This window comes from Ptychodera flava, chromosome 7 (assembly GCF_041260155.1).
Source record: "Ptychodera flava strain L36383 chromosome 7, AS_Pfla_20210202, whole genome shotgun sequence".
NCBI lineage: Eukaryota > Metazoa > Hemichordata > Enteropneusta > Ptychoderidae > Ptychodera > Ptychodera flava.
Window position 1 is genome coordinate 44,149,118 of NC_091934.1, and position 13,097 is coordinate 44,162,214.

The window sequence follows — 13,097 nt, forward strand, 5'->3', positions numbered from 1 at the left end:
TTATATCTTAATCTGTTGCCTTCTCATTACATCTAACTTTAGTTCATTTAGGCCATGGTGACATAGGAATATCAAAATTTGACAAAATAACATATATGAATGTACGCCCGAGCACACAAATTTTGTACAGAATTTTTTTTAAATTTCTGCTTCTAGGATATGAAAGTTCTAGTTCATGATTATGCCAACTTTGAAATTTACCAAGAACAGAGATTTCAGTGCAAAATCAAATGATCCATCCATGAAGATGCCTCTACTGTCAGCCATCCAGCTTGTCTTTTTGAAAAAGATTAATTTATTCCAACAAAATGGCAAATAAATCAAATCTACATAACTCAATGTGTCGAGCAAATGAACTCCAGTGAAAATTTTTTCATGTAACTAGAAAGAAGAAAAAGAAAACTATCGATAAAATCATATCATTATATGAATGGATCAAGATGCACCCGTCTCCTTCAAGAATTACAAGGCTTTAAACTTTGTGATAAAATCATCAGCTTTGTTCATCATATCGCAAGTGAAATACATGTATGTATGCAACACTGTGTGCCGACAAAAACTGCCTCCATCTGTAGGCAGGAAGTCACCTGTTGTGCATGTGTCTCATGACTTCCAGCTTCCTCCTGGTCATTGACTGCAGTTATTTTTGTCGGTGGATAAGGTAACATTAAGTTTCCGCCGCTGATTTCAAGCAGAGAGTTGGACCTATAGGGTGCCTAACGGTACAAGAATGGTCAAAAAGTATTTACCCATCATCATGTTTCTACACATGGCGCTAGTTTATTCCGTTGAAGAAGACCTGCATAATCCATTCAACGTTGTATGGGCTGCACCAACTTTTAAATGCCCTGAGAAGTTCGGGATACCATTGGATTTGGCAAAGTACGGAATTATTGCAAACAAGAATGAACATTGGAAAGGTGACAAGATTTCTTTATTAGGCAGGAACGATTTGGGTTTGTACCCATACTACGACGATGATGGAACCACTGTCAATGGTGGAATTCCTCAGGTATCGTAATGTTTCGTGTGTTATGTTAGAATCATTTTTGAAAATACAAATTAATTGTTCAAATACAGTGCACATTTAAACTGACTTATAAAATTTACAAGCATGTATATTCTCAACCCAGAGTATGCAGAAACCTGCATCTTTGCAAATACTACAGTGTTGCAGATTTAATGGACTTCTGCCAGATCATTTTTTGTACTTCTTGAAACTGTTGTTGTGCACAGGTCCAGGGAAGTTACAAAAAAGTGAAACTGAGAACGAAAAAGGCAACATGATAGCATGTGAAACTTCATTCCTCATGATACAGTGCGAAAGCAAGCTATATTTTTTTTAAAACCTTGGCATCATACACACTTTCACGTGTGTGTATACTTACTTATTCACTCCATGCAAACATTTTTTTTCCATTGAATTTTAAATTACAGTTTAAACAATTTGCTCTCTCTTTACATGTAATCAGGAATGTGCCACCTTTCAACCAAAAGACAAATTTTTAATGCTTTTCTACTTATTATACAAATCATATGGTTTGATGCCTTTGCAAAACCACAATTAAAGCCAAAATTTAAAACCACTTGATGAAGAGATTGCTTCATTTTCCCTTCATTGATAAATTCACACCTCCAAGCTTTGCTACAATGTAGCAAATTCCTGCCAATCAGTAGTGTATGGAAATGGCCAAGTTTGGCGTTGGTGTTCTCCTCTATGACAAGACAAGACAGTATCTGGCTGGTGTACTTACAGAAATGGCATTTGAATGAACCAGCTGGTGAAAGTAGAATTCTACATGAACAATAGAGGACATATCATGAATGCTGATCTAATTCAATTTGGATGGATCACGCAGGACTTAAAAAGCTGGGTTTTAAAAGTTTATTGAAACACCCTTCTTAGAATTTTATTTGTGGTTTAGAGGAAAAGGCAAATTTCACACACAAAAAAGAGAATATTTGACATTTTAATGAATATGTTATCAACAGCCAGATTACTTTGTAAATTCTTGGTTATGTAACACAAAGGAAATGGGAAGTATACTGGTTTTGTGGAGTGACATTGAAATTCAAATCTGCAGGAAGTGATAGAACAGAAAATTTCTCTCTTTGTTGCAACAGAAAGGATGTATGCTAGTTCTTGATGTGGTGAAACAAAGACACTAAAAACAGGACAAATCAAACACTGGAATCTGACTCAGTTTTCATCCTGAGGATCTGGTACAATAAACATTTAATGGTCTCTTCACACATTTGATATCTCTTTTTTGCACTATCAGGAGTACATGCAAATACAACTAAAAGCTGATCACTTTAAAATTTCTTGCAAATCTATGTGAACTATGTTAGTTGGTCTTTTTCATATAGGTTTCAGGGTATATCTGTATACTTGGCAGTATACCTTGACAGTATATCGCCCTCTTGTGCCAGCAAATGAAAGAGATAACAAAAGAAAATGTTATTTATATGATGGGGGCGCATACACTTGCAATGAATTTTGTTGAATATGTACATTACTGTTTTTGTCTTGTTGATGATTCTGAAGCATTAATATGAAGTACTTATCAATTTCTTTTCTCAATCACAGCTCACCAATCTCACTGAACATTTTGAAAAAGTTGTTGAAGATTTTTGGATATACTTTCCTGACTCAAATTATTCTGGCTGGATTGTAATCGACTGGGAACCATGGCGACCAATCTGGGAGAGAAATTGGGATCCAAAAATGATTTACAGAAATGCGTCGATATCTCTGGTACAAGAGAGGCACAAAGACTGGCCAGAAGACCTAATAGAAGAGGTTGCTAAGTTTGAATTTGAAACTGCAGCCAGGAATCTTATTCAAGGAACACTCTATCTGTGCATGAAATTGCGCCCATATGCATTATTGGGTTTATATGAATTCCCAAAATGTTACAAATTCAGTGGACAGGGCACTTGTTCTGAAGCAGTACAGAGACAGAATGATGAATTACAGTGGTTATACGATTCAAGTACAGCTCTGTTTCCGTCAATCTATGTGTCATATAAACAAACTGATGCAAAGAACTTTGTTAAGGCAACACTTACTGAAGCAAAGAGAGTGACACTGAAATCTGAACATTCCAATAAACCAATCTATCCATTTGGTAGATTTAACTACTCGCACACATCCTTCTACTTTACAAATGTGAGTATGCCTGTATAGTTACTGTCATTTTTGCAAATTTCCAAACTCTCTCTCTCTCTCTCTCTCTCTCTCTCTCTCTTTCTCTCAACGTTACCCCAGAAACTAGATGCCACATAATCTACATCACAATTCATCGTGCCTCATAATACTAGATCCTCTTTTGACCAAATTCAATTTTCCAATGTTAAATACTGACAGCCTGTAACCTCATGTGCCATCATCAGGTCAAATTGGTTAAAACAAGTGAGGTGTTATATATTCCAAATGATGCATTTTAACAAAACTTGAATATTTGGAAGCCTCCTGAGTACCTAGATACTCTAAATATGAGTTTTACTGACCAAATTATAACATACCAAGCCAAGTTGGTGAAAATATATATGTATAAATTTGACTCAATGGAATTTTACTGACTTGGCAGATGGGAAGGTGACCATCTGGCAGGATTACGGTTTAATAGAGTGATTTTGCTGCACCAAATTCACACTAGTGATCAGTTCTTGAAGGGGTGACATGACAAATTGAATGTAAGTTGAATATAGGGAAAAAAGTTTGAAGTGAATGGCCATCAAGTATTGAGTATGTCCTTTTAAATAAATTTTACAAAGTGACAGCAGTTGGGAAATAGAAACCAAAAAATGACATAATATTAAGCCTTGTCTTGCCAAGTTCATATTTTATCATTGGGTCAAGTTGGTCAAAACCAGCGTGGCATGTCCCGTACATGGCATTGAAGGCTCCAGAAGAATATAATTCGTAACTAATCCTACTGTAAGAATCCGTACCATGCCAAATAGTCTCGAAAGTTTTGACTCAATATCACTTGCTGACTCAGTAGATAAGGCCTAGCAAGAAGAGGGTTAAAGATTCCATGTAGCTTTTTCTAACCCTCCTTAGTGGTAGTCATCTAACATTCACATTTCTCAACTTCAGATTTTGTTTTACATGCCACATGAAAGATACAAAATAAACGAAGTAAGTTTACATCTATCCACTGAACCATTTCTACACCATTGTCCGCTCACACGGGTCTGTTACGTACTTCCCACTTGAAGCATCCACCTGCGCGGACAAGAGACCTTGCCAAGCGGAGAATTTTCTACACCACTAAAAGCATGTGTACTATTCTCTTGTGTCTACCATGGAGGTAGTAGGAGAGGTCTCTCGACTACTACCTCCATGTGTCTACTAACATTATATACCAAGTCTGGGAATCAGACTGTTCTTTTAAGATAACACAGGAGAGTCCAATGCATTACAGCCAGGTCCGAACAGTAATTCCGTGTATACTTTGCCAGTTTGTCATTGGCTGTGTTGTGAAGATCCATTTTGTCCCAACTTTGTCAACTATTACTTTGTAACTGGTTTAAAAAGATGCTGCAAATTCTTTAATTTTCAAAACCTATTTATATGATTGCCATTATTTTATTTATGTGTTTCTGTATTTATGAATTAATTCCATTGATTGATTGATTGATTGATTTGTTTGTTTATTTCAGGTTGATCTTGAGAATACCATTGGTCAGAGCGTAACGGAGGGCATGGCTGGGATTGTACTATGGGGCGATCACAATGACAGTAACAGTGCACCAACATGTCTTGGTTTGAAGCATTACCTGGACACCATGCTTGGTCCCTATATTGTAAACGTTACAAAATTTGCAAGGAAGTGTAGTGAAGCATATTGTAGTGGTCATGGACGGTGCATCAGAAAAGATGATGATGGTTACCATGGAAATGAATCACAAAAGATTGATGAATTACAACTTTTAAAACAGAGGATTTGGTCACAGTACACAGAGAGTGAAATTTATGGAAATATTATATTCAAAATACGAAAGAAACAAAAGTGCAATATTCTTTCACTGAGACCAAATATGGTATCTATGGATGCCAATGTTACTCTGGTTGGCATGGCAACAATGTAATAAAAGTTGATTGATGATTTTAAAAAAGAGTAAAATTTGATAATTGAAACAAAACTGTGCAAGTTTGGTTAATTTCATAGCTTTACATGTTGTCAACATTTATAGATCCTAATGAGTGGAATCCATGGTGAGAGTTTTATAGGTACGATTCATATTGGAAATGGTGTAAGGTTACGATATTTGTATGGGGTGAGAACACCGCCAAAATTATTTTGAAATTTGTATAAATTAAACTTATCTCATCATTGTTGTTCCATTATTTGATGATTTGGTGATAATAATGTCAGTATTTTGCCATTATGCCACTACTCGATCATTATTGGATATCATTATGACATTATTATGAACGTTGATTTGGAACTTATCTCATCTTTATCATGCCATAATTTGGTGATTTGGTCAGTGTATTGTGGAATGTTTTGGCAAACCTACATGTATGTCTCGCTCATTGCTCCTTCAAAATGGTTACATGACATTAATAGCGAGCGCAGCGAGAGCGGCCGAAGGCCGCTCGCGAAGCGAGCATTAAGACTAACGCGTGTACAAGAAAATTAGAATGGAATCTCTATATACCTACGAGTTTGAAAAGAGAGCACTAATCCATGGAGGCGGCCATTTTGAATACTTTTACACGGATTGCGTGAAATTAAAGATATCATCTACCACAAATTCTACTCGACAATGTGTATTTACGACAAAAGAATCTCTCTGTTTCAAAGAAAGTGTGAAATTTGGTTCAAAATGACTATTTTCGATCACTTTTGAAGGCCCGCTTCGGTCATCACTAGGCGCCGCCATTTTGAAACAAGCCTATTCTCGCGAGAACGAGCGGTCAACTCACGCGAGAATTAAAAATCTTGTGCTGAGAGCTACCGACGGGAATATCAACAACGATCAAGTACGTGTTTTACATTAGACTGCCTCTGTTCCCACACCTGTTACAATAAACTGATCGAAATCATGTAATTTACCAGTTTTAAATAATTTTCGTTTGTGAACTTGACATTTCCGAGTTAAATTGCTATAAATGTTATTCTAGAAAACAATTGACAGCAATTCAACCTCAATGTCCATGCATCAACACAGAAATTAGCATGCTATCGCCTGAAAACATAACCCTACGCTGCGCTCGCTCTCAGGTCAGACCTGTTACATATTATTTATGACTGATCACAGCTGCATCATCAGTCCGGGTCAGCTCCAAAATTGGAGCGCTATACCATAATATTTCCCCACTCTCATTAGCCAATCAGCGGCCAGCGCGCCATCAGTAAAAATAGCGCTGATCGCAAATGACGTCACTGTTCTCTCTCATTAATATGCATAAATAAACATTTGTCCGCATAAACGACGAAAATAAAACCTGCGAGTGTTAGAATGGCTATTTAGCGTCACACTTATTCGTATGAATTGATGACTGAGACTACAAGCTGCAACAACAGCCGCGCATACAACGACAAAATTTGTCCGAATTTCAGCATATTTGTCCGAAAGTCGCGCGTGTGCAGCTATATTTAGTAACAACCCGGAATCGCGATCAACGCTATTGCACATCCTGGCAACCTCCACATGCGTCCTTCGTTACGTACGCCATACTGTGTCGAACTCCCGCGCCGTATTCTGTCATAATGCATCTTCGCTTGCCAAGGTCTCCGCTACGGGCAGCTGGATGCTTCCCGAAATCAGAGCGTGGTTAGTGGAAGACTCCTGTCTGGCTAACGAGCCGTGCGAGCGGACGATGGTCATAATGTCGAACAGTTGTGTGGCCACTCTGTCAAAACACAATTTCAAAAGCGCGTACCAGTTTTATTCTGGCTAAGACAACCAAACCCCATACATCGCTGTGATTCCTAGACTCTGGCTTGAAGTCCTGCGAAATATAAATCGTGTACCTACACAGATCGTTCAGAATACCCCATTTGTATCGGTGATGGCAGCGATACAAATTCTACCGTATGGGGAACAGTTGTGTGGCTACTCTGTTAACACATTTTCAAAATCGCGTACCATTTTTAGTCTGCGTTTGACAACTACAAAACAGGTATCGTTTTAAAGCTCTGACATTGCTCTTCTTCCTTGCAAAATGTTATACGCGTACCTACACAAATAACCTTTATAACAGTATTTCTAATAGAGATGACGAACATCCACAAAATGATTCTCGGTACTTGCGCAATTGATAAACTGGGGGTAGAAATGAATCGTCAATATTTCGAATATTTGTTCACTAATCGGACTCCTTGTTGGACATGACCTTCTGCAGAACACGTGGATTATGTTGACTGTCGAAATTCGTCGAAATTCACAAGACAGGGGCTTAATAAGCGGCCCAAAACTGCCGATCACACTTGGTGGGTAATTTGTGACCCAGCGTGACCTGTACTATATTAATGATGTAATCTAGTCGATGATTGGCTGAATGCCGGAAAACATTATCATAATGAGTCTCCAATTTTGGAGCTGACCCGGACTGATCATACTGCAGTCAACACTCTCATCAATGTCAGCTGAGGTCAAAGTTGACTTAATGATGGTGATTTCGGGTGATTTAATTTACGCAGAAAGAAATGAACCTGTGTTTTTGAGATATTGTGTATAGAAGCACTGTTACTATAACTAGAAGTAAATTAGGCTCATAACTGACAAAATCCAGATTGTTTTACATGTAAACTCTGAAAAAAATTTGAGCAATGTGTGGATTAAAGTGATGAATGACTTAGGTAATCTAAATATCAACCATATATATAAACATCTTCCTCAGGTGAACACAGAACGGACCAATAAAGATGACCAACAAATTAACATTACAAATGTTTTGCCAGTCAGTGTTTTTGAAACTTTCGAGTTTCAACATTAACTGCCAAGTTCACTGTAATCACAATCATGAAAGCAAAAGGAGTAGAGGAATCATAAAATATATCGTTCACATTCAGTGATGTTGGTTGGTAGCTTGGCTGACCGTTGAAAATGACCGCATTTACCGTCATGTCTGCAGTCAATGATCGTATCTTTCACGGTGTCATGGAACAGTCACTGAACTCTGAGACTTTTGAATGTACTACCACACACATTTGGTTTCAAACAAATTCAACAAGTTCAGTTCAAAGGCAGAATCATTATCAGCTTTCACTGAACGTGTCATTGGACTTAACATTGAACTATTTCAACATTGAAGATGAGACCATTATTGAACACGAAGGACTGTATGAATGAGTGCATGCACACCTTAGGGTTGCTTGCAACTTGCCGATCTGCACTTAGCTGCAAGCTGTCGCAGATTGGTTCCAGAGCTGCGGCAGTTCAATGCAGCTCAAATGCCGATCTGCACAGAATATTTGGAGCTGTCATATTTCTGCCGCAGACTCAAGTATCTCTGAAAGATGAAATTCAGCTTTGGACAGCTCTTGGTAGCTCGAACAGGAGCCATCGTGCAGCTTAAAAATCATCCCAGGTAAAACTTCACATATATCACATTTGACAACCATTCTTGAAAACTTTTGTTATGTCCAGATGGGATGTCTTAAGAAAATTCACAGCATCTGTACGTTTAATGTATTATATTCTGCGCTTTCTTTTGAAATATGCTAAGTTGAATTTTTATTCAGCAACAACGGCAATGGACGGAAACAATATATGTGACAATTCTGTACACAGTACAGATTGAATGTACAGTAGTCTTGTAGGAGAAAAACTTCAGTTTTTTATTTCATTAGAAGAAGCATGTTTTACCCTGTTCTGATGCCCTAGCAATGTGATAGTGTGTGTAGAATCGAAAGCAATTTAAACCTTGATTGAGTAAACGATGGATACAAGGACTCCCAGGAAGAAGTAGTAAAGAAAAGGTGGGCAACTGGGATTAATAAGAATTTTACACCCCATTTTATTCATTTATCTACATGAAGCGAAGGAAAATTTAACCATCCATGTAACTAAAGTATGACCCTGACCTATATACGAACTCTGGCGCAGCAGTGCATTGTCCTGAACTAAGCGGGGAAATTCCCTGCTGAGTCAGATCCTGGACTTGCGCAATACAGTAGATGGGACATGTAGAAACTTGTTCTGTCTGACCTAAATACACAACATGTATAAACATGTACGGGAAATTCCGTGTGAGTCATCACCATCAAACTAGCCTATATAAAGGACCCCCGTTGTCAGTCAGTCGCGGAGTCTAGCTGATGTTGAACACGAAGTTCCTATCGGTACGAACTACTTTCATATCCATTCAATCCATAATATCGTAGATATCGCTCCAGCGGCGGACTAAATCCTTCTTGTTTTTGTATTTCTAGCGCCTGATGAAATATGTTCTGAATAAGTTCTGACCCCGGGGCCTCTGTTGTTGCGCCTTTTTCTTGTATTTGTGTAAGCAGCTGTTTATATTGCACATAATAATGTTTATACTTCTCTCGTCTCTTTGCTACACCCGTTTTCCCTTGTATTACATCAATAACAACACCTGGTATAGGAGTTAAGGCTAACAGTACCGGAACTGTCGGAATTGCCGCTATTACAGCAGAGCTTACAAGAATTCCTTAGTAATATTAAGAGCCATATCAATTCGACCCATTAATTTATAACTTCGTCGATATGCAGCACTTGTTCTTTCTATGTAATCAGCCAACTGTTCAACGCTTTCAACAACTGAGATGTGCATTTTTACTGTATATGTAAGGGATGATAAAAAATAATTGTAGTAATATAGAAATACAATATGGCAGAAGGAGGAGAAGATATACCACTCCAGCATTTCGATGATGCAAATTTAAATGATGATGATGACGCTACTCCTGAAACATTCTTTATAGACGATGATAATGCCCTTGCAGAAGCTGATCCTTTCCTGGCTAGCCCGCAGGTGGATCGTTTGATTGGACAGAGAAGAGAACTTACACAATATATGGCTGAACAACTCTTAGACAAATATAATATTACTAATCCGTATGCACGAAACGAATTGATTATAAATGCTGAGATTATTGGTAATGATCTGTATTATAAAAACATCAGAGTTACAACAGATAAAGGAAGTAGATTTTTAGAGAAATCCTCAATAAAAAAGTTAAAAGGAGGTTCTGAATTTGTAAACAAAGTATATAAATATAGTGAGCCCGAATATGTGAGTCGTACATTGTATTCTGTAGATGTGGAAAACGATAAAATACCGGCTGAGAAGATGACGCCAGAAGACATGGGTATATACAAAGATAAACTGACAGAGTTACGGCAAGATGCTTCTGGTAATGCAGATAAAATACAAGCTTTTGAAAATAAAATCGAAAAATGGAACAATCTAAACCCTGAATATATAGCTATTAATGATGAATTAAGGATTGCGAATATGCGTATTAGCGAGCTTAACAATGAAAAAGTTAAAATAAGGCTAGAGAAAAGAGAAGTTGAAAAACAGTTAGAGGAAATTCCTGTAGAACACACCCAAGGAAAGAAAAGCCGAAAAACACTAGCTGAACTCATAACAAGAGAAGCTAAGTTGACAATCGAATTGAATACGAACATGGTAAAATCAGTGAGGCACGTGAAAGTCTGGCTACGACTAGGTCTCTTCGTGATGTATTTCCGATCCAGAATTGTCACTCAGGCTGAAGCTGACAGAGTTATTTAAACGAAATGGTATAACAATCGCTGCAATACTGACTGCCCTTGGAATGACAATATCAACAATTGCCCTGGCTGTAACTAAAGGAGGGGGAGGAGCGGGAGCAGGGGGAGGAGGAGCAAACGCAGGAGGTTCAGGTCCGCCCAAAGTATATACAAAAGCGAAAGAAATTGTAAAGCAATTTGGTGAATGGTTAAAAACATTGGCTGCAAAAAGTGCTGCTGCAATACCCGGTCTAATCGGTTCCCTCGTCAGTTTTCTATTAAAAACAGCAGGATCGGTGGTCGGATTTGTCGGAGAACAGCTATGGATATTTTAACTGGTTTAACATTAGTCATTATAAATAAAATTATGTATTAATATATGACACCCCTACGGCATCGACATGTTTGGTGAAAAGAATATTGCAAAGTTTCTTTCTAAAAATAAAGACCTGTTTGGTTTCTCTGTCGAATTGGAATGGTGCAAACTTCGGCGGGTAAATCGCCATATCCTTCGAGCAAATCCAGGTGTCCGACTCAAAGATGATAATCTGTATCATAACATTTTAGCTTTCGTGAAGGAATGTCAAAAGACTAACTTCTTTAAGCGACTAGAATTCATAAACGTCTTTCAGGAGATTGACAATGATGAAATGGAAGTCCAACATTTACAAGAATATTGGGTTCTTCGATTGATTCGCGACACAGGCAATCGATTTATCTTTCAGGCAGACGGAAATATTTACGTAAAGATGTGATTTGAATTTTTTCTTCTAAGTCATTATATACACGAAGTGAAACTTAAGATGTGATTAATTTTCTTTTTTTCTTCTACTATATACATTACACGAAAATGGGGTACGATAGAACATTATTACCGAATTTCACCAACCGAATACCGAATGGAACGAAGTCATATAGAACTCATCATGTGATTGCCCATAATCCAAGTGAGGCAGATCCAGGCCAGACACTTATCATACGATGTCCGAAGTTAGAAAGCGGAGTAGTACTAGTTCCAGATACTTTCGACCTGGTTTTTGATCTCGAAGTAACGGGACATGAAGATAACCGAGTAGTACAAAATGTTGCAAAAAATTTGGTGGAGCGTATGGTTCTCACATTTGAGGGGCAGCAACTTTTCAATTTGAATAAATATAATCTCATTGAATGTTATCGCGATCTCTTCAAACATAAAAAGGAGAGAACGAACATGACACTGTACGGAATTCAGAACGAAAATCTAAGAAATTAAGAAGTGGCGCGGCCGATGCAAATGCCGACAGGCTTTCAAAATGGGACGATATTTTACTTTTCGACACATATAAAACAAAATATGCTATTCGTCTCACTCACCCCCTCATAACAGGCCATGGAGTTGCATATCCAGAAGCGTTAGGGAGTCATATCGAATGGGAAATTACGTTGGCACCCACCTCCCAATTACTTGTCAGTATATATGTTGTTACACCCAATTATAAATTAAAAAACATTCAAATGGAATACGAAACAATTTCTGATCCCGTACTCGCGAGGTCAACTGCTGGTTATTACAACAGTGGGAAAGTTACCTTTACGAGCATATACATTATTTTAGAACAATCCCATTCAAAGAATCGGACACGGTTATCAATGAAATATAAATGTACCACGACGTAGCATTAGAGGTATCGCTATACTCTTCACTAAAATCAGAATCAGACAGAACTGAACAGTGAACTTTTCTTTAACCCATCCATTGAATCTGTGTCTGTAATGATTGAAGGCATTGCAAATAAAGTGTACGCTCAGAAGATGATACCAAGACAATTTGGCGAGAGGTGCGACGGTATTTTGCTGAAGATAAAGATTGGTGTGAAATTGATATAGATGAGGTCGATTATTTGAAGAATAAATTCTGTCTGTTTATCGATCTGCGTAGTTTTAAAGATATTGAGTTTCATGGAAATGGTCTTAGAGTAATGAACACAAAGGACGGAATTCAACTTGAAATTCTGAAGAAAGACACCTCAGTTAAGGGTGCCGACGACGCTCGCGATGACAATATATTTGCTCACGTTTATGTTATTAGCGATGCCCAGGTCACTGTTGAAAATAGTAGATTAAAGTCTTTTCAATTTTAACCATGACCCGTCATTCCTATCGGCCATGTTTCTGCCAGCCATTCGCCCGTGTCTGGATTGTATAGCTGCACACGCTTGATATCATTTGGCGCCATCATAATTTTACTACGCTTTTCACTACGGATTTCTCCAGCCTTTTTCCGTACAAACTGTACAAATTGTGCCGGCTCCGGCTCCTTCCCAGTTTCAAATAGATCTTTATAATCTTCAAAGTTCAAATGTTTTCTAACACAAACATCTTTCACCCCTTTATTTTTTTTCGTCTCGGAAACG

At 37.9% G+C, this 13,097-nt stretch overlaps 1 protein-coding gene across 1 annotated transcript; it reads left to right on the plus strand.

The window, feature by feature from the left end:
- The first annotated feature begins 343 nt into the window (after positions 1-343).
- On the plus strand, positions 344-5,145 carry LOC139137643 (hyaluronidase-1-like). The gene is made up of 3 exons (XM_070705842.1): positions 344-1,012; positions 2,591-3,172; positions 4,672-5,145. Exons 1-3 carry the CDS (start codon positions 731-733, stop codon positions 5,098-5,100), a joined length of 1,293 nt encoding a protein of 430 aa, XP_070561943.1. The 5' UTR covers positions 344-730; the 3' UTR covers positions 5,101-5,145.
- The last annotated feature ends 7,952 nt before the right edge of the window (positions 5,146-13,097 follow it).